The following is a 27,702-nucleotide window of genomic DNA, read 5'->3' as shown; positions in this document are numbered from 1 at the left end:
CCCAACTAGACGTAAAATGTCAGACATGAAATGTCATTTAAATAGGTATGTAACCTTATCTTAAACGTACCTGTGAGGCTAAGAACTGTGGGAAATAACATAGACAAATATAAATAGACAATATAAATATTACACATTATTAAGTAGTATAAGTTAATTTCACTGAAGGGTAACAGACGTAGGGTGTAAAATATCATAAATAATATGTTTTTACCTATCATTTTGGAGTGAAAACATTATTTACAGTCATTTCTGTAGACGTTTTTGCGTTTTGTAGATTTTAAATTAGATGTTTATTTTTTTAACATTTCATAGATAGCTTAGCATAAAAACAAACAAATAATATTAGCGCAAATAAACTCACGGCGTCTAAAAACACATTGAAATATCTTGTTTTGGGATTAAATTATAATTAATATTGTTCATTCAGTACTTAAAACAGGCAAATCTAACGGGAAATCAGCATCTTAAGCGACATGTGATTGAAACAGAGAAAAGTCAAAACGACCACAGAAAAACATTTAGTTTGGACACAACGCACAACCCTAATGTCAACACTAGAGGGCGCGCGCGCGCCCTCACACTGCGTCTCTGCCTCGGGACTCGGCAACGAAGAACGCGCGGTTCATTCTGGGTAGGGCACTTTGAAGGCGGCCATATTGGTTATTCGTCCTGAGAGAGATGAAGGGGATCCGAGGAATCAGTCAGCTGTCGGTGAGGGCTCACTTCATGGAGCTTATATGTCTGAATACTGGGGGAACACGTTCACCCACTAGAGCTCTCTTGGTTTATTGTTGAATGAGGTAAAAATAAAAACTGCTGGGGTTCTGTCGAGGGAGGCTGTGAGGAAGAGCAACCGAGGAAGCTGCTAGCTTTAACCTGGGAATATTACATAATAAACACATACATACCGGGTACATTTTAGCTTTCATTAATACATTTAAGTTCACTTCTCTCTTATAGAACAGAAAATCATTTATTTGGGAGCATAAAGACAGCTAGCTCGTAGCTGCTAGCGTCTTGTATGTTGACTCGTTTCATATGTTGTGTTCGGATTGAGCTGTGAGGAATTTTACTTTTTGCTCAACTTACTACCAGGATGGTTTATATAAATGCCATTTAAAAGGACTTTGGTAACATTTAGTGCAAATCTACCTTCATTGTACTTCAGTTTCCCTTTACTTCAGTCTAAATTTAGTTAACATTTTTAGAACTGTGTGGCTGATTTTCAAACCTTTGGTTTTAGTAAATCTTCTACTGAGTTATTAGCTGACAGCAATAACTTTCTGTAGTCTATATGCATTTATGAGAACAATGTTCAATATACACTCCAGACGTTTTGCTGTAAACGGGGATTAGCTATTTGAAATCAAAATAACTAATCCCCGGCTTGTTCCTGTCACAAGCCAAGTTCAAGTGCGTTGGTATTTTTAAACTGCTGCGTGTTTTGTTCATATATACTAAACTATAGATGAAAACCTGATTTAGGGCCTGCGAAGCATTCTTTTTAAAATTCAGTACATAACCATAACCATTTGCTCAACAGTCCTAGCTGCAGGATCAAGTGAATGTTTTTCATTGTGGGAATGTGCTTCTCTTGCAGGGCTAGCTGTCTAGCTACACCATCATGCACTCTAGTCTGTCATGTACTGTATACAGTTAGAGATGCACTAATCACAGATTTGGTTTTGGAACAAATTGTTTATTTTTATTTAAGGCAACCTTTATTTAACCAGGTAAGTTGATTGAGAACAAATTCTCATTTTCAACAGCGACCTGTTCAGAAAACGTTAACACATCACACAGCAGAAAGCAGAATGTCATGCTTTACATAAATTAGAAGGAAATACAAACAAAACAACAAACCAAAAGAAAGACAAAAAGGTAAAAGTGTAAAACTACATATTGGTTCCCAATGTTTAACAATGTTAAGTAGTTTGTAATTTCTAATCTAGAAGGGGTTTCTCTGGATTCTTGATCTGATAAAACTAGATGTTGGTTCTCCAGGTTTGATTCTATAAGGTAGCTGGAACTTTCTAAGTTTGTTCTAGATTTGTAATCTAATAGGAGTTTCTCTAGGTCGATATTAAAAAGTTTAATGCTGAATGTTGATCTAAGACTGCGTTCAGCCTTAGAACAACCTGCGTCGCATTCGAAAAGAATCCGACCTGTGTTGTTGAGACTGTCATGAAAAGATCAGATCCAGGTCGCATAACGTGAAAAATTAAATAAAAATCGGAATTGGGTCACTTCAGGCTGCAGTGTGAACGCAGCCCAAGGTTCTGAGTAGTAGGGAACAGCTTCCTTGTAGAAAGCTTCTTCAACTTTTGTGTGATCACCCCTCAGTGAAAATATGGCAATTTGTGTCTTCCACACTTCCACACTGAAGACTGTTTTTCTTAGAGATGGCGTGTTTGGTAATCAGATAAAGATCAGCTTTTTTTAAAGTCTCCGACTGTCTGGCCAACAAAAAAAACTTGTATGGTCACCAGCTGGGTCAGGGTCTTCTCTACAGTAGGAGTTCTCTGTGGCTCAATCTTCCGCCACACAGACAGAAACACATTAGCAGTAATGTCCCGCCTTCCTATGTTCTCTGTTTTTCCAGACGAGGCTTTACGCAGCCCAGGCTGCCTGTAAGGTGGAGGCGACTGGGTTTCAGCCTCAGGATGTTCAGGTCAGTAGGTGTTGACGTGTTTCTCTCCTCCACAGAGACGCTTCTATGCCGCGGCCAGAAAGGGCCAGTCCCTTACCGAGCCTCTGGTTGGTTTGAAGCTCTCTCCGGGGGCTTCCCACTCCTTCCAGGAGGTTCATGTATGTTGGGACGTCTCGATGCATTCTGAGCTCGGGCAGAACACAGCAGAACACTTCCTGCTGTGTTCTGCTTTCATTTGAATCTGCGGATTTGTCCACCTAAGCACACAGACCATTCTAGAAGCTGGAGCTTACAGGCAGACATGTTGTGTGTCACAGTGCAAACAGCAACCCTGTCTCTCGCCCTGCTCAGGTAAGCAAGCTGCCCAGCGGACTGGTGATCACGTCTCTGGAGAACTACTCCCCAGCCTCCAAAATTGGGGTCTTCATCAAGGCCGGCTGTCGCTATGAAACCCCTGACAACCAAGGTGTCACCCACCTGCTCAGGCTGGCCTCCAACCTGGTATGAAGCTACATTTATTACTAATGTTTTATTACGTTTTTTTATTTATGCTTTTTCAATTTGTCATAAATCTTAAAAAGACTTAATTTTAAACCTTATTGGGATAATTATCAAAACTCTTCAATACTGAACATGGCTAAACCGTTTTTTTGTCCATATTGTGTAGCTCTAATAGTGTAAATATTAAAGTAGAGCTCAAAAAAATAGAATTTCATGAAGTTGTCCAATGATTTATTACACATATAGTGAAATAATATGTCAATACCTTTTTTTTTTGTATTTTTGAAGACTATATAAAGAAAACACACAAATCTGTGTCTCAGAAAATGTCAGTATTGTCAAAGAAGGTTGTGTGGAAGGAAAAAGGTGCCAACATGGCTGTATAAATATATCACTTTGGCAGCTGCACATGCATGTATATGTGTGCATACGCCACTTTTATTTGTGTATTTAGTTGTATTTTATCACTTCTTTGTGGTCCTTCAAAATACTGTAATTATTTATAACGGTGAATTTTCATTTTTCTGAAGTGCTTCTTTGTTTTTAAAGACTTTTTAAGAACTTTGTTGGCCAACAAAAAAAGTGGTGCTGCATTAACAGAACTTTTACTGGCATTAACTTATAATATTATGCTTATTTTCTTCTAGACAACCAAAGGAGCATCAGCGTTCAAAATCTGCCGCGGCATTGAGGCGGTGGGAGGCAGCCTGAGGTCAGTGCCTCCCTGCCCTGACAGGAAGACAACATGACCAGAGTCACTCAGCGCTCTTATCTTTGGATGTTTCTCTTGCAGCGTGAGTTCGTCCAGAGAGAATATGATGTACGTAGTGGACTGCTTGAGAGACGACATGTAAGTGTTTCCATCTGGCACGTCCTTCAGAGGCCGGCCGTGAAAGCTGCTCACGTTTCCCTGCCTCCACCTTGATTGTTCCGCAGCGACACAGTGATGGAGTTTTTGATCAACGTGACGACGGCTCCCGAGTTCCGTCCCTGGGAGGTGTCTGAGCTCACGCCCCGGGTCAAGCTGGACATAGCACAGGCTGCACAGAACCCCCAGATAGGTGGGCACTGTGGTGTCATTACACTAGAGAGATAATGTCACTGTGTAGAGGAGATGTGGAAATCTGTAAGAGTTCTCAAGTTTCTCCAGACATTAAATCCAGTTTGTGTGTTTCTGCTGTTTCTTTGTCCAGGTGTGGTCGAAGCTCTCCATGCAGCAGCTTATAAGAACACTCTGTGTAACTCCCTGTACTGTCCAGACCACATGGTTGACCACATCCATTCTGAACACGTGAGTCAGTTCACCCTCTCTCACTGTCCGTTCTGAAACCTTTTCCTCATTCACTTGTTTTCTGTTTCCTCAGCTTCACCAGTTTGTCCAAAACAATTTCACAAGTGCAAGAATGGCTCTTGTAGGACTTGGTAAGATCGTCGTCATTTAACCCAACGGTGTTGTAAAAGCCTGTTGGCTGCGTTTGTGGACACCTCTGGCAAAAATCATAAAACATAAAACAGGAACATAATCTCACACCGAGAAATGTAGAAAAATCCAAATTCTTTATGGGGACAAATTCCCCATTAAGAAATATCATGTATCACTTTTGTTTTTTCTATTCTGTTTATACTGAACTTGATGAGGAGCCATCTTTAGCTTGCCAACACATGGTGAGCAAGACAATAATTTTGAGGAAAAGTTTGAGCCACAGACTTTGGCATGAAACAAAGAAAAAGCATCTCATTCCCTCTAAGTATGATTATTGTGTTTGATTTAACCCTCAAACACGGTGGAAGGACTAAAAGAAACAAATGAACGCACTATTTACTGTTCAGCAAGTCAATGCTCTGTCTGAAATTGAGTGCCAAGGAAGTATTTATGGGGTTCATTTCCTGCCAGAATGTTGCAAACAGATAAAATATGTTTCACAAAGTGTCTCCTCTCACACACAACACACCTTCTGCTCACGAACACACTGCAACAAGTTTCTGCAAAAAGTCATGACACTTATGACAGCAGGGGGCGCCATCAAGACAACTGAAAGCTGTGGTTAGATGGAATAGAGTCTACAAAGTATGTAGTCATATAGCATATAGCAGTTTTCAGTTGTCTCGACAGTTGAAAGTTGCTGCACATTGTTTTGTATTCAAGGACAGTTTGTGAAATATTTTGTATTTGTAACATTTTGGCAGGAAATGAACTCCTTTAGTTGAAGGTGCTGTGAAGCTGTGATCCCTTTCAAACACCAGGATGTTAGACATCAATATTCGGCAGAATCTACTAGGAAAGTGAAGCTGGGTGGAAAGTGAACCAAGTTCACCAGACATGAAATCAGTATTAATGATTTCGAGTTCCTGATGGAGCTACAGATTCATTTCTTTTCAGGATTTTTTTTTCATGCGTCTTTACAGAGGTGCCAGCCTGTAAATGGCGTCTTCACAGCAGCTGTAGGTTTATGGTTTTTCTCCTGTCCAGAGCTGTGACTGTGCTGTCGTCTGGTCTCTGGTCCTCCAGGTGTGGAGCACTCTGTGCTGAAGCAGGTCGGGGAGCAGTTCCTCAACATCCGCGGCGGAGCCGGAGCCACCGGGGCCAAGGCGCAGTACCGCAGTGGTGAGCTCAGCACCACAACAGCATGATGATCCATTTGGACCCCATGGGGGCTGTAGTTCCTGTACAGACCTGTACCTGTGGTCCACAGGAGAGGTCCGTCTGTCCAGCCTGAGCGATCTGGTCCACTCTGCCGTGGTGAGCCAGTCGGCTGCAGCCGGCACTGGGGAGGCCCTGGCGTTCAGCGTGCTGCAGCACGTCCTGGGAGCCGGTCCGCACATCAAGAGGGGCTCCGGCGGCTCCGGCAAGCTGTTCCAGGGGGTCGCCAAGGCAACCGCTGACCCCTTTGATGTAGGTGGCAGTCACTTTGTCATGCAGTCTTTAAAGAGCTGGGGGATAAGACTTAAAAATAAAACCAAAATGTTGTTTTTCTTCTTCATTTTTTAAAAAATAAAGTACTTACAAATGACCGAAAATCTTTTCAAAAACCTGCTTTTATTTCAGTCATCTCCTTCGAGAGTTGACCTGAATTCAGCCATCTGTAAAACAAGATGGCGGCGCTGGCCGGGTCGGAGCTCAAGGCTGTTTTCCAAATATGAATTCCTCATAAACAGCAAATCTGATCAATCAATTTATCACCCTGACCTTACATCTACGATAGTTTCAATGTGTGTGTTTATCTACTTTTTATTTTCTGTCATTTTTAACACCTCCATACACAAATCCAAAAGACAAAACTAGTCCAGAAATAGATGTATAATATTTAAATTTCATGGCAATGGTCAGAACACAAAATGTAGACTGAAAAAGACTGCACAAGATTCTGATATCCTCCCTTTGTTAAACAACATGGATCAACTTGACTGAAGCTCTTTATGTTATTAAAGCAGATTTTTCTCTTTTTTTCCCAGGTGAGCGCTTTCAATGCCAGCTACTCTGACTCCGGTCTGTTTGGAGTCTACACCATCTCCCAGGCTGCAGCGGCTGGTGATGTATGTTTATCCAACAGAACAACATCTCTGAGTATTAGCGCCAGACTAACAAGACAGAATTTAACTACAAGAATAAGGACACAAAAGTTGTAAAACTATTAGGAGAAAAGACATTTTCAAAGAAAAGAAACGCTTTGATAAAGTTAAGATTGGTAAAGCTGCAGTTCTTTCATCAAGATTCCTTTATTTGTCAAACCAATACCAAAGTCAAGCTTCATTAAATGCCTAGCATTTCTCATTTAACGCAGCGGTAAGTCTGCGTTTTCGTGTTGGAATTCATCTAAAATGTGTTCGCCTAATGTTCTAACTTTATTCTTTGAATTAATATAGTTTTTTTCCCCCCGTTTTGCTGGCACTGATGCTCCGTCCTGCTTTCTAATGCGCTCGCTGTCCTCTGTTGTCCTGCCAGGTGATCAGGGCCGCCCTGGCCCAGGTTAGGGCTGTTGCTGAGGGTGGAGTCACAGCTGCTGACCTGACTCGGGCCAAGTAAGAAACACACATGGACCGCCGATTGAGAAAGGAGCTCGGGTCGTGTTTCGCCAGCGGTTGAGACAGTACAAAAATAACATACTCAAGGACAAGTACAGTTACTTTGATCCACTTAAATACAAGGAAAGTTATAAGTGTAATATGTTGAAAAGTACCACATTAAAATTTTACTTTAAGTAAAAGTCATTTTTTTTATGAGCAGAAGAAAGTTTCAGCCACATTTTACATTAATCCAAACTCGGCACCTGATCCTGTTTTCAACTTTAACTAATACAAATTGTAATCAGGAGGAAAAGATAAAACTGATATTATTTACATTTGTTGTTAAAGTGGTCACAGTCTTAAACATAAACCAAACTCAGTTTACACTTTATGACAAAGCTGTTGCCATTCTCATACTTGTGGTACATGTACTTTAGGGACCAGTTCAAGTTCTCCGAGGTGAATTTGAACTACACTTGATGTCGTCCAACTGATGGAACACCTTGTGATTTTAAAACCCAGCATAGAACACAGAAGGATCTATGCTGGGTTTTTTTATTCTGTTTATTTTATTTTTACTCTGCCCCGTCAGACTGTCAGTTCCCGAAACCACCAAAAAAAAAAAAGAGAAAACATTGTAGAAAACTTGACCCGATCTCTTAAGACAATGGGAGGGTTAAAGTAAAACATGACTATCGTTTTTTTGTCTCTAAACCAGTCAACATTTCTTCTTTCCTCTTCAGGGCTGCGCTGAAAGGTCAGTTCCTGATGTCTCTGGAAGCGTCTGAGGGTCTGCTGGAGGCCATGGGCTCCCAGGCTCTGGCTGATGGATCCTACCACACTCAAGAAGAAATCTCCAAGAACATTGACAACGTCTCCCTGACTGATGTTTCAAATGTAAGATTTTGTGTTTTATTTATTTTTTACCTGTGATGGGTTAAAATGGTTAAACCTTTTGTTTCAGCTGCTGCTTCATCTTCCGGTTTTGGCTTTGAATGATAATAATTGCTTAGAGCAATTCTGAATAATGCTAGTAATTTAGATCAAAATGATCAAAAGTGGTCAGGGCACCACTTTATTATCAAGAAAATAATAGTCAAATAGTTCAGTCTCAGTTAACATTTATAAATATCTATTGATGAGGCTCAGGTTTTAAAATAATAGATGAAGACATAAGTCCAGCGCAGGTCTTATGTGAACAGCAAGAAACTACAGATTTCTGGAATTAGCACACACTACTTTAAAATATACAAACTAAACTAGAATTAGTAACGGTAAAAACACTAAAAACATACAAATAGAACCAATAAAATGATTGAATGATGTCATATTTCAGGAAAACATTTGGTTACCATAGTTCCTGTTTTTGCTCTCCCTCTCCCCTCAGGCTGCCAAGAAGTTTGTGACGGGCAAGAAGACGATGGCGTCCTCCGGCAACCTCAAAAAAACTCCCTTTGTGGACGAAGTTTAAAACGACCTACTGTACCTTTCAATTGACAGCAATGTTCAAGTTATTTCTCCACATTTGAATAAAACCATTTTTTTATGCTACAAATCTCAGAGCATTGTTATGGTAACACCACTGACTCTTATCTGTGCTGTGACAGGATGTCGTTTGCGCTCTGCTGCATTTCTGTACCGTCTTTCATCTGTTCACACGGCAACTGTACAGCTGATGTAAAATAAGGAATAAAATCTATCTGCCTTCTAAATGTATCAGGCGCTCTCTGTCCTTGATGAAAACAACCAAGAAAATGTGGCTGAAATCTTTTGTGCTGATGTTTCGTTACTCGACAGTCCAATAGAAGTGATCCAACATGTTACTCATTTTTAATTTGGGCCATGTAAAGTCAATGAATGTCTTCAAAGAGCCAGTTGTATTTAAATGTATTGTATTAATGAAACTCGTTAATAAACCCCTTAAATATGAATAAAAAGCTGTCTTTGCACTCAATGAGTACTTGGAGTTAAACAACACTGAACATCATTTCACATCGATGTAATTTGGCAGAATATATAAAAACTACAGAAAGGTTATAGCCACTTGAAAAATGAAAGAATTCTGGCTTTAGTTTCATGAGGTTAAAAGTCAGAATAATGAGAAAATTATTTTTTTTTCGAATTCTGACTTTTTTCCAGAATTCAGAATTTCTTTCTTAGAAATTTGACCCTTTTTTTTTTCAAGAAAATCTTTGTCCCCGTTTGTAAAGTAAGGCGATCCGCCCCGGTCATTTACAGCAGCAAACTATTGCGGATGTCAACAGTTTAAAAAGCTAGCTTGGCTTTACATGATGCTTCTGAGAACACATCTTGAAATGGAAAACAGAATTGGGCCTGGATTTAAATTGAAGATAAACATATAAACGAAATCAAATTTATTGCTTCACACATTTTTGCATTATTTTTTGAAGGTACATGTTGCATGGAAGGTCATATGCTTAAGGAACTTTTAGTCAAACTTAAGTAATGGGTCTTTAGGGAAAAAATAAACAAAAATTTCTTTCCTGGCTTCCGTAGTTCTGCTGTTGCCCCAAACTCTATCCGAGCCTCCAACCCTGACCTCATGCCGACGGAGAGCGCAGGCCTTCATTTGCATGTTTTGCTGGCAGGGAGATTATATTATTCATGTTCCCACGTCTCTGAAAAACATATGGTGGTGGTGGTGGTGGGGCGGGGGCTTCGTTTCTGAGAAAGATGTTCACAAAGCCGTGAAATTCAGGATGGATGCCAGCAGCAGAAATCTAGTTGGGTCAAAGGTCATTTGGTGCCACTCAGCCCACAACAACAGAGTTCAAGCATCCAAAGTCACCTTTGATCTAAATGCTGTTACTAAAACTCTCTTGTTTTCTGGTATATGCACAGCTGCAAGGGGTTTTGATCCCAACGTTAAATGAAATAAGCTTTGATCACTGTGCGGTCCAAAACTAACGACGGCGTATCAGGGCCGCTGCAGATAGAAACAAAAATAGGAGTAAATCTCCGCCAAAAAATCTCAGACATTTTGAGAATGTCAGAAATTTTCTAGAAAAACAAGGAAACTTCTGAGTTTGAAAATTCAAAAATTTGCGAGAAAGGTCTCGGAAATTTTCTAGACAAAAAAAAGGGAGACATTTCTTAATTTCAAAAGACTAATATGTTTTGACTTTTGAAAATCAAGAAAATTTGTGAGTTGCTCTTTATTAAAAAACATTTCTGAGATTCGTCCCAAAATTTATTTAGTGTTTTGGCAGAAATTTACTCCTCCCTCCACTTTTTTTTGTACCTACAATGTCCCTAATACACCGTCGTTGGAAACAGAACCTTATAGAACTTTGCAAACATAAATGGCAAAGAAACCCAGGGTGACTCTGGAGGAGGTACAGAGATCCACAACTCAAGTTGTGAAAACGTCCTGTTAGTCAAATGTCTCTCAAATGATCCATTTTTGAAAATGTAAATTTTCAAACAAGTCATTTTATTCGTAACATAGTTTTATTTTCATAGTTTATATGGGTGAAGTTCACAAAAAAGTTGAATCATCTTTATTAAGTAAATAACCGCAGTATGTTTACAGCAAAAAAAAGTATATGTTTTGATAAAATATAACATTTCGAATTCTGACTTTTTCCCAGAATTCTGAATTTTTACATAAATGTCAGATACCCATGTAGTTTTTGTTTGTTTGTTTTTTGCTACATACAAATGTTGTATGCATTGATAACATTTTGGTGTTACTTGTAATAACAAAATTAAAGGAAAATATAACAAACAGGAGAGGAAAAAAGTTGATTTGAGTTACTTTGGTAGAAACAAAATCCCAATTTGTCATTATATATAACAATTAAGGTAGCAAATGAACTGTAAGCAGCACTTAACTATCAACATTAACTAAAGAGAAACAAGCAAGAATAAACCAAGATGAAGGGAGCGCACCGTTACCCTCCTCTTCCTCTCTGCTGCTCAGTGTAGCACAGAGCCGCCGTGACGTGTGACAAAAACAGAGAGCAACGAGAATTCACTCTGTGCTCATATCCAGCCCTTTCTTAAATATATTTTTAAATTAAAAAGAATAACAAGACCTACTGCAGTGTAAACAAGCAAAGTTAAAAACGTCTCTCACTGAGACTCCAGTTAATCGTTCATTCCTGAATTCACTGGCTGGTTCATAGCAGTGGCATCATTAGGCCGTCAGTTTTGATTTCAAACTTAGAGGTACATTTTATGTAATACTAATTCTAGTTTACTTTAGAATTTATGTATATACATATATATGTATGTGTGTGTGTGTGTGTGTGTGTGTGTGCGCATTTGTTCGTATTACCTTGTGGGGACCATTTTCCTGATACATACTACGCTGTGAGGACTCACTGCTCCTGGTGGGAACTGTTGTTGTGCAACACCCCCCCTCCTCCTTTCTCTACTCTCTCACTCTCGTACTTCCTCTTCTGAGAGGGGAGATGTGCTACCAGCTCTCTTTCTAACGGGTTAATTGAGTTTCCTAAATCTGCTGGGATTTATCCTGTCCAGAACTGAAGTAAACTCTGTTTAAGCTGGTTTCGAGAAACGATTCGCCTGGTTATCTGACGGCCTACATCCAGGTGTCCCACCCTTCTTCCCCCTGTGAATTAGCCAGACTGAGCAGCCTACAGCCAACTAGTTTCACAGAGCACACCTGTTAACGGTCGCTCGTTCTCTATTTTACAACTTGCATTTGTTACTGAACCAGGTAGGTTTTAGTGACTCGGGCGAGTCCCAAGGATGATGTTGTACATTTGGGCTACCAGCAACCTAAAAACATTTTCCACCTCTTCCTCTCCAGAATCAAACATCACAGCTATTTTACAACCATCAATGAACTTTAAGGTGACTCATTAACTGAATGTCCACAACATCTTTTAGATTTTCTTTATGCTAAATATTTTATTAGTAAGACATTTTTGCAAGGGTCAGTACAGCTTAATTCAGTAGCAGAAATAATCAAATAAGTAAAATCAATCATCTAGTCTATCTTTCCCTACTGCTGATACTGAGAACTAAATAAAGGAACCTTAGAGAGAGACGGACGGAGTTTGGTGTTTCGAACCCCAGACCTGGCCTGATAATGAAGAAGGTGCTGCAGCAGGAGGAAGATGTTGATCGATGAAGGCAGGGATCTCTGTAGGTCTGATGAGCTTCTTCTCCGCAAGGATGCTGAGGTCACACAGGACTTGCAGGAAGGAAGGCACCAGTTCTTCTTCTTTGCCTTTGTTCTTTGTCTTTGCCTTTATCTTCATCTTTGTCTTTGGGCTCTGAACCCAGCTGATGAGAGAAGTGCGATTGGAAGCCACAGGTTGTGGGCCTGACCGGTTGGTCTCCATGAGCAGGACAGTCTTCGGCTCTGTGGCCCCGGCTCTTCTTCAGCTGCAGAGTTCTTTGTCCGTCTCGATCTTGACTCGAAGCTGCCCGGAGGATCCAACGAAAGGTTCCTCTTTTGCTCCCACCTTTTATAGGGTTTATCCACCTTTTGGTGCATTTGCTTTGGCTAGCACTGTTGCTGTGCTTGTTTCATTGGCTGTCTGCTTAGACAGATGATCTCATATCCGTCACTGTCTTAGAGACATTTCCTGATGTCTGTGCTAATGTCTCAGGGTTGATCAACCTCCTATGTCCCTTGCCTGCACGACCTTTTCTCTGAAACGTTTACGTTGTTCAATCTGTTCCTAAATAAGGTGCTGATCATCTCTGCTCTCCTGTTAGTTCCCCTTTTTCCCTTAACCTTTCACCTTTCACCTACCATCTACCTCCAACATATCAGTGATGTTTAATTGCAGTTGCACCTTTTTACACCATTTCAAGTTCAATGTCAAAATCACATTTATATCACATTTATTTTCTTTAGCTTCTCTGATTTAGCATTCATTTATAATTTTATAACCATAACTTATTAGTTACTCTTATTATGATCTTAATGTGAGTTATTACAGATGTTTTTTCTGAAAAGAAACCAAGAATAATCCATGATTCTAATTATTTACTACTAAAGTTACAGTTACTTGTTTTTCTTGGAAGTGTTCCCACAAATATAAGTGTAAGTATTATTACAAGTAAATCAATATTAATATAAGTATTTTACTTTGAATCTTATCAAATTACTCAAAATGTTTAGATTTAATTTTTTAAAACTTTACCTTTAAACTAAGGAATAGTCTCAGCTATTTTTATAAATCTGCAGGCTGGAAACTTCCTCTTTTTCCAGGAAACCTGCTTTTCCTGTTTAATGACTCTCTCTGACTGACTATGATTTCTTATGATTAGATAGAAAAAAGTAGAATTAAAGCAAAGTTTGCATGAGACAAAAACAACACACACAACCAGATTTATTTTATTGACACTTAAGTCTACTGTTGGGCCTTGATGTCACTTGAGTGATTCATTTTAAAGATAACTTTATTTATTATTACTGTTAAACTAAAATCTCCAGCATGGGGAAGTGGGATGTGCTCGGGGTTTCTTGACAGGACCGAAGCCTGGGCCCCACAAAGAGACCAGGCTTTAGGGTCTCGGGCCACAAATTCAGTCTCAGGATTTCCGACTCAAGGGAGCTGAGTACAAGTGGAGGGCACAGTTTTTAGTTTTATCATTTTTTAAAAAACTACTTTGCAATCATGCACTACCAAAAAAATCAATTGATGTTTGTTTTAGCAACCCAGCAGTTCATAGAAAGGTTAAAGCATGAACACTGGTACAAATCACTGTGCAGTAAAGTGAAGACCATGTTGAAATGTCCGAAAGCAGCAAAAATGTTGACGCATATGGAAATTTTTAAACCATTACATGTGACAAAACTATATAGTAATTCTTTTGCACTTTTTACAGAGTGCAAACACTCTGCATGGTTATCCAACTGAAAACAGCAAATAGGACTCATAAAATGATGAAAACAGAGGAAAGGCTTGCAGAGGGGACAACGTTACAGATTTAACTTTTTACATATATACCCGAATAAAACACCATGATCAACAACTCCAAAATCAGAAGGGACCTCAATACACACAATTGTGCCCACAAGGGGGCACAGCTCAATCACTGTCCCTGTGAAATTCTTGCACCACCTGGAAAAAATAAATAAAAAAATGCAAGTTGTCCACACCGTTGTCGCTTCAGTTTGTGTTTGGGACGTTCAGGGATCGGCACAGCGGGCAGTGTCAGGCCTTACTGGGCCCTCTCTGCCGTATCCTGGCCATTTGTGCGGCTATGAGCAGCAGAGTTCCGGTGAGCAGCTCCAGGCCGCAGGAGAGCCAGGCCAGGCCCAGAGACCAGCCGAAGGAGGTCTGGATGGAGGCCAGGCCCTCAGGCCCCACCAGGCGCTTCGTCTCTGCCAGCGCTTGGTAGGAGTAGACGATGTAGAGACTCGCACCGCAGAGAGTCAGCAGGCCTGGATGTGGAAGCAAACAGAAAAAAAACAGGAATATCATTATTTTTTTTTAGGTTTCCAGACACAAATGTTTATTTTGATAGAGAGCAGATCATCTACGCAACATATAAACATCTAGTACTTCTCATGAGAAAGCCTGCACCAGGCTGATGCTGCAGGGCCTTTTATCACGGCGACCCATTATGATCCATTAATACTGTCAGATAAAGTGCAGCCATACAATTATTAATTCAGTTGTAAAATATTTATGGAAGTTTTAGCAAATAAAAGAAAAATCCTTTTTAGAAATATTATTGATAGAGATAAAATGTGATGTGTGGATTTATTGACTTTTAATTGATCTGAGTCTACATGGAAATACATTTATTTATATATTTAATAGATTATGTAATCATTATAAGAGTCTCTAATGCCTCATTCTAAAGTGTTATCTTATCCCAATCTATGTTATCAGTTAACTGACTAATATTCCTCTCTTTCTTCTCCAGTTTACATCGTCTGCTGCTATTTACTGTTAACTTTACGTTTTCTCTCACTTTATTCATTTTTCCCTCCACAGAAGCTACATCTGCTCTGACTGTCTGGTTAGCTTTAGCCTATGAGTAGACCGAACTGATTTGACTTGAATTGAATTCAGTGGGCGTGGCTAGCACTGCTGTAAGCCGATTGGTCAGATACAGACCGCTGATCAGGTCAAATCAATTTAAAGAGACAGAGTCAAATTATTCCATAATGTGCCTCATCACGGGACCTGGGAAATATTTATATACTGAAATGAATTTGAACACGCAATCAATACTGATTTTTACTTTTTACGTAAAAATTATTTTAAATTAGTCTTCAAAAAAGACTAATTTAGAGGTTTTTGCTTATTATTCCATCAACACAATATCCCACATATGTGATTTAACATTTAAAGCCGTGGAAGCTCCACATCCTCTAGTCAAGACCTTTTTCAATCAGCTTGTGGACTCTGACATCACCTGGATCTGGCAGTAAGAGCGCTAATCTGAGAGACAAGAATCAAGCTGGCAGAAATCTCATATTGACAGACAGGAAATGCACTGATGTGTGTGATATTAGCCTCCCTTATCTACATAGAAAGAAGGCAAGACCCACCGGTTTTCACTGTGTTGCTATTGGAAACCGTTTTAATTTTGACAGCATGCTCCCGGTTTCAGTGGATGCGAGTGGAGCTACCCAGGGTGGTGACTAATCAAGATTTTATTACAATTACACCCTGAGGCGCAACAAAGAGGGGGTTGTGATGAGGAACCGAGTCTGATGTCTCATTGTTATGCTCTTGGCGGCAATGAGTTGGAGGGAGAGAGAAAAGGATGAAGACGCTGCTGGGAAGCAAACAGGAAGGACAGAAGTTGACTGTCTTCCTCCGCTTCAGAAACAAAAGTTACTATCGATGTGGGTTCAGGTCGGTCTGTCAGCAAGACGTTGCTTTGTGTTGTTGGGAAGTAAACAGTATTTCCCATCAGCTGGTGTCAAACTCATCACATCTCTGCTTATCAGGAGGATTGTTGTCATATAGTTTATGATGTAAGGAAAACTTGCCATTGCTGTTAAAGTTAAATGGTTCACCTTTACCTGCTAAACACCAGAGTTATGGCCTGGATTCCAACCTGATAGGATCTTATAAAAAAACCTGACGAAGTGGAAGGAAAAACGGTTACATTGTTTTCAATTTTCTTCATTAATACAAATCTAAAAATGCCGCATTTATTTGTATTCAGTGATATACGTAAATACTTTCTTGTTTCCAGCAGATACTTTCTCATGTGAATCAGACAGAACTGCTTGAAGACCAAATGTTTTCCTGTGCGCACCAGACAGTAACTCTGGCACAGCAGATACTTTCTCCTCCCCACCAAGTTATTCTCTATATTTATAGAGAATGGTTACAAAATTAAGAAGAAAAAAATCCAACTTCCTGTTTGAGTTTGTTGAAATTGCTCGGTTAGCTACCAAGAGCATCCGGTGCGCAAGAAAAGGTCAAAAAATTTGAGGGTAGTTTGTGTTTATTCAGTTTAAAACAATATACTTCACATAGCTCTGTTCAATCAATCATCTGAAAATGGAAGAAGTGTCACTTCTACAAATCTACCAGGACGTGGCCGTCCACCTGAAAGGACAACACGAACCAGGAGGGTCGCTATCGGAAAAGCAGCTTTGGATGAGCTGCAGAGATCCTCGGCTCAGGATGGAGAATGGACTCATGGACTCCACAAATCAGGCCTTCATGGAAGAGCAGGAAATAAATCCGATCCAGTTAGGACGAGCTGTGTTGGTAACCCAGCAACCATGAGGATGAACGAACCAGACCTGAGCTGTCTAGCTTACATCCAACACACTCTTTATCACCAAATACTAACACTCCACACCTTCTAACACACCGTCCTCCATTGTTCTACTTGTAGTCTCAATGAATTTGTAGTCCGAGAGCAACAACTTCATGCTCCGTCTTTGTGAAGAACCATGAGATTTGTATCTGTGAAATGTGTCTCATGAACAGAATGTTTGAGCTTATTTACTCTCATTCACAGCCACAATGGAACGGTTCAGATCCAAGCAGATTCCTGTTGGAATAAAGATGCTGAAGCTGTGACAACAGTCCCATTTGTAATAACAGCACGAAACAAAGCTGGTAACTTCACAGCTACACGTATGCTGCAGTCCACACAAACACAAATCTGCTTCCTGGATCGTAAAATGCTCTTCTTGCTTGGTGACTGATGATTGGCACAAAAAAAAAAAAAATTAAACCACACCAGCTCCACAAAACCAGGAGTTCAGGGCAAATCATTTGAATCCTGAGATGTTTCGATGCCTGCTGAACATTTCCTCCTCTCTCCTTTCTGATGGAAACCGTCTCAGACTTTATTTGTAATAATAGCAAACCGTTATGATGGCAGCCAACAAGCTGTAATCATGTCTCTCTGGAGAGGTTAGATGAGTCTGCCGGTCTGATGGTTTGATCGCGCATTGGTTGCTGCAAAATGTGCATTTTTTTAATTCATATTGTTGCACATTAAAAAGAACTTCATTACTTTTTATGACTGTCTAATTGCATGACATAGTGCTTCTTGAAGACCAAAAGCCAAGTATATTGCCTTTATCCTGATCAATTCTGGATGAAGCAGTTAGTTAGTTAGTAGTTAGTTAGTTAGTTAGTTAGTTAGTTAGTTAGTTAGTTAGTTAGTTTTAGTAGTAGTTTTAGTCTTTTCATACTTTGGTAAATTTTAGGTTAAGAATTCAAAAAGATCAAAGTATCGTATTATGATTATGCATCGATTGAGTAATGAATACTCGACAGAAAATACAATTTTCAAAAAATATATTCAGTTGTTGTTGAACAACGACTGACTCCGGTGTTTTCTCCTAACTTTTTCTGATGGAGTGCCGTCATTTGCCGACAGATGATCATGGAAACTTCTTGTGTGGGTGAAAAAAAGAATCTATTTCACATCAATTTGAAAGGCTAACAAACAGATCCATCAAAACTAAAGGGAAGGATATTACATCTATAATTTCACTGTTCCTTAGTTAGTTTTATAAGCGCATGATATAGTTTTCCCCCAGCAACAATAGTAATGTAAAACAGTTAAAAACTCAGGAAGAGTTCAGAAATCCATATTTGGTGGAATAATAAAATGGTTCAGTGCAGTGGTCTCTTCATTTTTGCCAGAGCTGTATGTATCTATTTTGCAGGTTTATGTTTGCTGTGAGGCGGTTAAAGGTGGGGCTTAACCAGGGCGCCATTCAGGAAGGAGCTTCCACCAACCAGGGGGGCCAATAATTGTGGACGGGGCCGTACGTATGGCTGTAAAGCCATGCAGCTGTTGTTGAATTCTGACCTTGTTTTCTCTGATGTTTAGACACAGAGAATGAGTTTTTTTTTAAAGGTTATTAGTAAATGCTTGCTTAAAAATAAGGAGCATCCAATTGAAAAAAAAATCGTCTTTCTAAATGTTGGAAGGTCAAGAAGTTCACAAAAAGGTTCTAATCGGATTCAAACCGTCACCCCATCCTGCTCCTCACCATGTGCTGATTATTAAGGGAAGACTACAAAGGGTCTTTGTAGGTAAGTGTCTGTCTGTCTGTCACAAGGTCATCTTTATGGAGGTCATGAGGTCTTGGCAGGAGAGATCAAGCTAGACGAGGTGTGCCACAAGCTGAGAAGATTGCTTTATGAGTCCAATAGTAATCCGATTACCAGAAATGCCCACATTAACATAACAGCGTTAAGATGATTACGGGTAAGCTAACTTTACCAACAACCAAAACGTAGGAATGGGTTAGCTATTCCAAAGCAGTGGCTGGTAGAGGCAGGTTGTCTTGTTTCTACAGCAACACCGCCCTGCTGGAAGATTCACATCAGTTCATAAGAACAGACTGAAGTTAGTTTTGCTCGTCATCCTGACTGTGTTTGTTCTGACTGAGGTCGTCATGGTGATCACATAACCCAGGAACTGCAGTGTGTGGAGTATCCTCTTCATCTTGTGAGACGCTGCCTGTGCAAATCAACTCTTTCATAATGCAACAACTTCTGTGGTGCCAAACATTTGACACACATCCATTCCTTCAGCTAGCAGTGAAGAGGTTTCTGTTCCACTGGCTGGGAAAAAAGCTCAAAAGATGATCAATCCGCTTTGCCCGCATCACACAATGTTTCACTATAATCAATCCACAGATTTAGTTTTAAAAACTTGTCTAACTTGCTCAAAAATTTTTTCTAACCTTTTCTTCTGCTGAGTACACCTAATTTAATTTCTTTGAATTAAATAAATCTACACAGCCCAACACGTTTGGAAGTTTGCTCTGAAGCCCTGAGCTGCACGGTCTAACATCAGAATGCAAATAAAAGCCACACGTCACTGTTAAAATGTTTACTGAATTCATTCGTTGTTAAATACATTGTGTGAATGCGTTGCAGTGCCTTTCCCCACATTACAGGCACAACTCCACAGATACACCGTGACAAGATCCAGGAGAAGAGTTTGCATCATTTGCTCACAGCGGGAAACTGTCAGGAAACGTAGCCGCCGGTTCAGATAAGAGGCAAGGCAAGGCAAGGCAAGTTTATTTATATAGCACTTTAAAACAGTACCACTGACCAAAGTGCTGTACAATCACAAAATTAAACAAATAAAAACAAAATTAAAACACATCAAAACCAACAATGCAGTGACGTAAAACACTCTATATAATACATAAACATACCCAGATAAATACAGAAAAGCAGCATCTCAAACCGAATCAAAGGCCAACCGAAAAAGGTAAGTCTTAAGAGCAGATTTAAAAATTGCTAAAGAGGGGGCCTGTTTTACCAACATAGGTAAAGAATTCCAAAGTTTGGGAGCTGCAACAGCAAACGCCCTGTCTCCTCTCTGCCTCCTGGAAGTCCTCGGCACCTCCAGGTTCATTTGGCTCGCTGATCTAAGAGCTCGAGGAGGACAGTGTATATGTAGCAGCTCAGAGAGATAGGAGGGAGCAAGGCCATTTAAAGATTTAAATACAAATAAAAGAATCTTAAAATGCACTCTGAAATGTACTGGCAGCCAGTGCAGAGAATATAAAATCGGGGTAACATGTTCTCTCTTCCGCGATCCAGTTAAGAGCCGAGCAGCCGCATTCTGGACCAGCTGAAGACGGGACAAAGAAGACTGGCTGACACCCACATATAAGGAGTTACAGTAATCCAGTCGTGTTGTAATAAAAGCATGGATTAATATTTCAAAATAATCCACTGGTACCATATTCCTAATCTTAGCAAGCCGCCTCAAATGGAAAAAGCTCGTTTTCACAACGGCACTGATTTGTTTATCCAACTTAAAATTTGCGTCCATTACAAAGCCCAAATTTGTAACAAATGGCTTTACGTAATGTGATAGCGGACCCAAATCCACAGGAGTGGACTTGCAGGTAGTACCAGGGTCAAAAATAATAACTTCCGTCTTTCTTTCATTAAAATTCAAAAAATTCAGAGCCATCCAAGTTTTTATGTCATCAAGGCACTCCATTAAAATTGGTACTGTATTGACTCCCTTACGATTGAGGGGCACATAAATTTGTGTATCATCCGCATAGCAATGAAAAGCAATATTATGTTTCCTAAATATTGACCCAAGGGGAAGCAAATATAAAGAAAACAAAAGAGGTCCAAGTATCGAGCCCTGCGGTACTCCACACAATAAAGGAGCAGACGATGATCTAAAATCATCTATGTCAACACAGAAAGACCTATCCGTCAAATACGACCTAAGCCACACTAAGACTGTGCCTTTGAGACCTACATAATGCTCTAAACGGGAAAGTAAAACATCATGGTCCACCGTGTCAAAGGCTGCAGTCAAATCTAAAAGAACTAAAATCACTGGATCTCCAGCATCAGTAGCCAAAAGGATATCATTAAACACCCTCAACAATGCAGATTCGGTGCTGTGTAAAGTTTTAAAACCAGACTGAAAATCCTCAAGAATATTATTTACATCGAGATAGGCCTTTAATTGATTATAAACAACTTTCTCTAAAATTTTAGACATAAATGGAAGCTTTGAAATAGGCCTAAAATTAGATAACAGAAAAGGGTCTAAGCCAGGTTTTTTGATCAGCGGTTGAACTAATGCCTGTTTAAAAGGTTTTGGAACCACATAAGAGAACGAAACCTGGGTCAAAAGGCAAGCCAAAGAAGTGGAAGCCTTTACTGAGCAAAGACAAAATCAAGTTTACGAGGGAGGATGGCAATGACAACAAGCTATCCGTTTGCGTCGTCCGGCATACATTCAGACAGAAAACCCCCAATTTTCTATCAACTCTCTGAATCTCACCACCCACAGGAACAAAAAACATTCAGTCACTAAAACCTTGCGGCACCGAGTCGAACAGATCCTCACAAGGATGGAAGTGAAGGACGAGAAACACACTTCAAACATCGAGAAAACACACAACTCACTCTAACGAAGAAGAAAAGGAGAAAGAAAGGTCATCATATGATGGAGATTCTAAGAAACTAAGAAGGATATTTTCCAAGCATGACATAAAACCCAACAGCACTCTCAGAATGATTCATTTCAAGGATAAGACACACAAACACATATTCATTGGTGTGACATGCCACTGCAGTGAGGAATGTTCAGACCTCTAGATTGGAGAAACAACAGCAGCCACACAAACGGACGAAGGACATTCATTTGAAGATATCAAAGTGCAAATTTAGGGCAGGGAAGACAGATGGATCGATGGAGGAAAACCAACCAGAACTAAGCCGAGGTGTTGGGGTCAGGTCTCACCTTTCGATCACGTACTCTCGTCTCCACAGGAGGCTTTATATACAGCACTTCACACACCGGGGTGTGTGATGAGAACAGCTCATATCATTAGAGACACGTGTGGATCATCAAACACTGAGCAGAACAGAGGCGTAGAGCCACGTGTTCTACCGGCCCCACTGCAGTGACCTTAACGACCTCTCAGCCTGTTACGTCCATCCATGCTCCCAACTGAAGAAACCTTTGGGAGCAGCTGGACTTTGTTCCGTTGACTCGACCGCACAGTGATGTGAAGCAGAGCTGCTCTCATGCTTATTGTGATGTTTTATTGCTGCTTTCATGTAACTTGGTTCCTCCCATAAAAGCAACAGAGAGACATGTGAGGCGATAATCTCTCATCATACAAGGTGGAAACTTCACAACCCTACAGTCTTAGTTTGGAGTTATTTAGTCTGTAGTGCAGATTTTCACTGTTTTGCTTGTTAGAATGAGTGAACCATATAAAATACTTTTGTCTTTTACTGTCTATGAAGATTCAGTTCAGTCATTATGTCTAAAAATGTTATCTAAAAGTTAACTTCTTTCACACATCCAATTAAAAAGGTTGAACTTACTGTATGTTATAGAGATTTGTTACACACACAGTGATATCTTCAGGTCTTAATTTATGTTCATTTTGATCATTTTGGTTTAGAGCTACTGGAAACCCAAAATATTGCTTCTCAGATTCTACAAATATTTCATAAGAGTGATGAGAAAGGATTTTTAACACAAAGCTGTGGGTCCACTGCCATGTAGCGTAAGGTAGATCAACATGGAGGCAGTAAGCCAGAGCTCTGCTGAGGTGCTGAAGAAGTCCAACAGGCTTCAGCTTGTCTGCAGTATTGGCTCTCATCTTCCTCTTGACGTGTTCTCATCGATTCTCAACTTTACTGGATAAAACCCAGTGGATCTACGTCAGAAGAAGACATGGCTCAAAAAATCATCGCTGACTGCTGAAACCTCACACTGCACCTCAAGAAACCTGGATTCAGTTCCTCCCAATTCTTCCTCCAGACCTGTCAGAGACCTTGATTTTAAAATAATAAAAAAAACTGTCTACACTTTTTCCTTCCACAAAGTTTTCTATTAATATGCTTGAATATGGCACTCAAAATAGCACTCTGTGAAATGTCAGCATCTTTAGGAATGTCCCTTTGTAGCTAACTTAGCTATCAGAAATTGTATGCGTTTTTTTTTAAAACCGCAAAATTAGTGTTATTTAATATTCAAATTGTCTGAGAAACCGATTTTCTTGTTTTGTTTTCATTAGATCTGAGCCGTTTAAACATCAAAATGAACAACAGGCGTGTGAAACACGTTCTGCATGATGAAAAGAATCTTATGAAATGCTATTCATCCTTCGGAATCAAACCACTGATTGTTGATGTTCCAGCGTGTTGAGCTTCAGCTCTTTAAGTCGTAACTTACTGCTGATGAAGAAGTAACAGGCCGTGCCGGTGAGCAGGACGGGGCTCCGAGCCAGAGCGCTGACCAGTCCGCAGATTCCTCCAAACGACAGGAGAACCAGGCTGAGCGGCAGCATCACCACCACGGCTCTGTGCATGCCTGGAGCGGAAACACACGGATTGAGCTAACACACACACACACACACACACCGACACAGAGAGTTTATGAGGAAATAAAGCTGAAGTCTTACCCAGCATGCGGAGTTCGGTCTCAGTGTATTTGGAGGAATCGGCTACAAATGAATCAATGGAGTCAGGATTTATCTTCCCTCCTGGATGTAAAGGGGGAAGAAAAAAAAACAGCCACACAATTCTTCCCCTGTGATTTAACTAGACCTCCTGGACGGTGCGTCTAAAGGCGCAGCCTACCTTCGTTGATGCGCCACAATCCAGAGTGAGAGCTCATATCCTCAAACTCGGTCGTGTTCATCGTGTTCATCTCTATGATGTACCAGTAATCGGTTCCGAGGGAAGTCGCCAGAAAGGCGAAGCTGAGAACGCCGCAGACCCCGGCAGTGATGACCAGAGCGCCAAAAGTTACCTTCATGGTGGGCGGCTGAAGGCTCGGCTTCGTGCGTAACGCGGAGTCCCCGGCGGTGATCCAAAGCTTCCCACCGTCTCTGCGACGCACGAGAACGTTCAGAAAAACCCTCCAGATATATTTCCGAACGGCTGTAAGAACATTCTGGTGTCAGACCGGAGAGGGTCTCTGACGGCAGAGTTCCTCTCAGCTTCTGTCTGGGAGGGACTTGACTTGATTCACTCAGAGAGCGCGTTTACGCAAAGGCAGAGGAGAGGAGAGGAGAGGAGAGGAAGAGGAAGAGGGAGAGGGAGAGGGAGAGGGAGAGGAAGAGGGAGAGGGAGAGGGAGAGGGAGAGAGAGAGGAGAGGAGAGGAGAGGAGAGGAGAGGAGAGTTTTGTTCTGTGAATGAAAGGAAACAAAGTTCTGAATCGGACCAAGAACAGGCGCTTTAATAAGCTGGAACTGTCGGTCGGCGACCAGCGGCCTGATGAGACCAGCTTAGGTAGAAAACATCAAGTTCAAAGAGTGAACTCTGGAAATATTATAAAAGCGAAACAGTGTCCTGGAAATGTATACCATTAAACATCGGCTACATTTTATTTGGATGCTGCTGTTCATTATGGGCTGTATGGGCAGTTGCCCAGGGCGGCATTAGAAAAGGCCAAGTACCCAAGAAGTAGAAAAAAAAAATCTTGTTTGTTGTAACTTGAACAAGTTTGCAATACTTGCTGGTGAATACTGTGAGGCTAGGCAACTGTTTCTGCTAAAAACAAAAATTGTGAAGTGGAAGAAAATAATGCGTTATTGTGAGAGAAGCTGTTTGCAACAGGTAAGGTGGGTAAATGAGAAAACAAAATTTACATGATTTATGTTGAAGTTCTATATTGAGTGAACTTTATAAAGCTCAGGAACAAATATAAAAAATAAAAGTATTAAGTGGCTGGAAAACAAATTTTTATGTTGCAGTCCATAAAGTATTCGTACCGCTTTGTGTTTCTCCACATTTTTTCATATTACACCCTTTTTCTAAATTGCATTACATTAATCTTTTTCCTGAAAATTCTAGAAAACCAAGAAATCACATTTTGAATACAATTTACAATCTGGCTGTATTGTAACAAAATGTGAAAACAGCAAAGCACTGAGCTCTATTCAGGATTTATATACTATATCATTTATTACATGGTACTGAAACCATTTCATGGCAACCAAGAAAAGACATGAAAAGTATTAGTGAAACCATGTAAATAATCAAAGTTTAATGTAAAGCCACATAGTGCCACGAACCAGCACATGGTACAAACAATACCAAGAGCAAGCAACATGAACACAACAACACAGAAGCTAAAAACAGAAAATCATCAGAGTGATTTTCATCTCTTCATCCTGGATCACTCCTCTCCCATGGCCGTCTTAATGATTTCCGCTCGCCTCAGCCTGGCTGCTTCCTCAAACTTGGCAATGGCCTCGTTTCCAGTTTTGCTCTGTGAATGAAAGGAAACAAAGTTCTGAATCGGACCAAGAACAGCAGTCTGGAATCAAGAATCGCGGCATGCCGTGTAGAAGAACGTACAGCTATGAATTTGTGCCTCTCCTTCTGGAGTTTGAAGAATTCTTCCACCGTCAGCTCCTCTACTTTTTTCTTCAGGGCGATAAAGTGGCAGGATGACGAATGGGATCTGTGTTCCTTCCTGATAAAACAAAGCAACCTTAATAATCATGACAAATATTTACAAATTCATACAATCTGTATGCTATTAAATACAAAAAGTCTTCTTCTGGATGGCAAAAAGAAAAGGAAAAGGCAAAGCAATCCAAACTGAACAGAAGTCCAATTTAAGTCCCATTTCTGTAAAGCACTTTGTATTGCTTTGTTGCTGAAAATGTGCTATATAAATAAAATTACCGTTACCTTTAAGATTAAGATGGGCTGCACCGATTTCTGGTCCATCAACAATATTTTAAAAGCCTGATCTGCCTATTCCGATTTTTTTTTTTTGTCTAAAAAAATGACTAAGTTGGTAAAAGAGAAGTTGACTGTTAACCAACCATGTTGAGTCTCTCAGAGCAACGTAGGACAGTGGCTGTTTTTCAGAGCTTTGTAATAGTAATCCTAACTTGGAAAAAAACTAAAACCAAATACCACATGTTTCAAAATTCTAAGGCAGAATAAAACAACAGTCAAACAGACATTGTTTTTGTAGTAGGGTAAAAAAGAAAACTAACCAAGCTGATTTATTTGTTCAGATTGTTTGTAAAGGTGTATTTGGCTCTATCTAGTTCCATTTGCTAACGGTTTGTTAATGTACAGCCAAACAAAGGAAGAATGTACATATTGTATACTAACATACTTGGAAAAGAATTACAGTATATTTGTAGGCATGGTAACCACACACGTGTGGCCCAGTTAAGTGCAGTTCTTACTCTGGGTCGTCCTCTGGCTCCCAGCCTTCCAGCTCCTTGAGGCAGAAGAAACACATGGCCGTGTCTGGGCTGTTCTCTGACGGCGTGTGAATGAAACCAGCTCTGGCCATCTACACCAACACATGAGCACACAGAGAGCACTGAGACAACACATGTCCACAAAGCTTTTCATTTCAATATTCCACACACATCCAGGCTCAAATTTTCTAAAATGAGAAAGATTTTATCTTTCTCACTTAGTGATATAAACAAACACTTTTACCTGGATATCAGAGGCTTTTCTGGCTTAAAAATATATATACTTGTACCAAAACAAAAAAATTCACATTTCTGCGTGTATTTGCTAGTGCAGCTAGTACCTCAACAGTTCCAAAGCTTTCACTGAAAAAGATTTATTTTTAGGAATCTGTGCTCCTTCATTTGGGACCCATTACTCTGTAGCAAAGAGTTAGTGGAAACCAATAGTACTAAGAGGTAAAGATTAGAATGGGATTCTGTCTAAAGAACTGTGATATTAACAAAAGTTGTATCTGTGTAGTTATGGGGAAGATTTAGTGATATACAAACTGGTAGAAGTGAATACTTTTTCTAAGGAAGCCATATTGGATTGGGGTTAGTGAAAAGATTAGCTCCTCCCTTTAGGACTTCCCTTAGGAAATTCCTGTTTACTTTTTATGAATTGGAAACTTAAAATGTTTTACTTAGTATTAACAAAAAAACACAACATTTTTATTGTATCTATGACAAAAGACAGCGCAGGCCGATATTCCAACGTCTATTTGAAGTGCTGCTTTAAAATGCCTCTTCAGCTGTCTGTAAAATATACTATTTAGTGAGCTGTTGTTACTTAAAATCTTAGAAAACCAGCCACCTAAAACAACAATAGTATGTAACCTCCAGGTAGAACGACCCACAGAACAAACAACAGGTTTTGACTTCATATAAACTTATTTTGGGTCACTATGGGAGTTTGCGGTACTTCACTGTTTCATACTCACGTTCTCAGGAGTGCACGCGCAGTCTTCGTCAAACGGCCACCCTTGAAAAGTTTTAAGTCTGTTCTCAAAAAAATATAACTTGATATCCTTTTGGTCCAACGGGTCCATTATGTGTTTCACAAGCTTAGCTCAAACTTCTACCTGCTAACAACTGCTAAGCTAGAGGGCGTTTTCAAATTTCGGCGGATGTTCACTTCGGCTGTTTTGATTGGGCCTTGCCTGCCTTCTTCTTCGTAGGTGGTTAAACAGCTCGACACGTTGACCGGACGCCACCTAGTGTCATACAGAGAACAGGGAACCTAAGTCAGGGTATTTTTCTAAATGTCAATATTGTTTGTTTTTAATTGTATTTATTGTTTCTCTGCTAAATGGAAATACTTTAAACCTACTCGCTCTAGAGCCTCTAACCTCTGTAAAA

The 27,702-nt window shown here is 40.1% G+C and overlaps 3 protein-coding genes across 4 annotated transcripts; 1 reads left to right on the top strand and 2 right to left on the bottom strand.

Annotated features, from left to right (window-relative positions):
• The first annotated feature begins 596 nt into the window (after positions 1-596).
• uqcrc2b (ubiquinol-cytochrome c reductase core protein 2b) lies at positions 597-8,909 on the top strand. 2 transcript variants are annotated; one of them, XM_028028611.1, is made up of 14 exons: positions 597-714; positions 2,606-2,674; positions 3,005-3,154; positions 3,802-3,866; positions 3,948-4,004; positions 4,091-4,215; positions 4,348-4,445; positions 4,519-4,576; positions 5,664-5,759; positions 5,848-6,047; positions 6,608-6,688; positions 7,098-7,174; positions 7,903-8,056; positions 8,547-8,909. In XM_028028611.1, exons 1-14 carry the CDS (start codon positions 682-684, stop codon positions 8,628-8,630), a joined length of 1,347 nt encoding a protein of 448 aa, XP_027884412.1. In that variant the 5' UTR covers positions 597-681; the 3' UTR covers positions 8,631-8,909. The 2 variants fall into 2 exon arrangements, with proteins under 2 accessions (XP_027884412.1, XP_027884411.1); XM_028028610.1 differs by lacking the exon at positions 2,606-2,674 and adding an exon at positions 2,710-2,811 and having other exon boundaries at positions 617-714.
• Positions 8,910-10,809: 1,900 nt separating this feature from the next.
• tmem235b (transmembrane protein 235b) lies at positions 10,810-24,096 on the bottom strand. Its single transcript, XM_028026796.1, has 5 exons — positions 23,710-24,096; positions 23,532-23,612; positions 23,303-23,440; positions 13,639-14,552; positions 10,810-11,521 (listed from the first exon to the last, which is right to left on the bottom strand). Exons 1-4 carry the CDS (start codon positions 23,885-23,887, stop codon positions 14,323-14,325), a joined length of 627 nt encoding a protein of 208 aa, XP_027882597.1. The 5' UTR covers positions 23,888-24,096; the 3' UTR covers positions 10,810-11,521; positions 13,639-14,322.
• A 994-nt stretch (positions 24,097-25,090) lies between these two features.
• Positions 25,091-27,543, bottom strand: birc5a (baculoviral IAP repeat containing 5a). The gene is made up of 4 exons (XM_028028752.1): positions 27,285-27,543; positions 26,287-26,396; positions 25,436-25,553; positions 25,091-25,346 (listed from the first exon to the last, which is right to left on the bottom strand). The coding sequence occupies exons 1-4, from the start codon at positions 27,390-27,392 to the stop codon at positions 25,254-25,256; spliced, it is 429 nt and encodes a 142-aa protein (XP_027884553.1). The 5' UTR covers positions 27,393-27,543; the 3' UTR covers positions 25,091-25,253.
• Positions 27,544-27,702: the final 159 nt, after the last annotated feature.

This window comes from Xiphophorus couchianus, chromosome 9 (genome assembly GCF_001444195.1).
Source record: "Xiphophorus couchianus chromosome 9, X_couchianus-1.0, whole genome shotgun sequence".
Classification (NCBI taxonomy): domain Eukaryota; kingdom Metazoa; phylum Chordata; class Actinopteri; order Cyprinodontiformes; family Poeciliidae; genus Xiphophorus; species Xiphophorus couchianus.
Note: the sequence above shows the minus strand (reverse complement) of the source record. Positions and strands in the feature narration are given on the sequence as shown.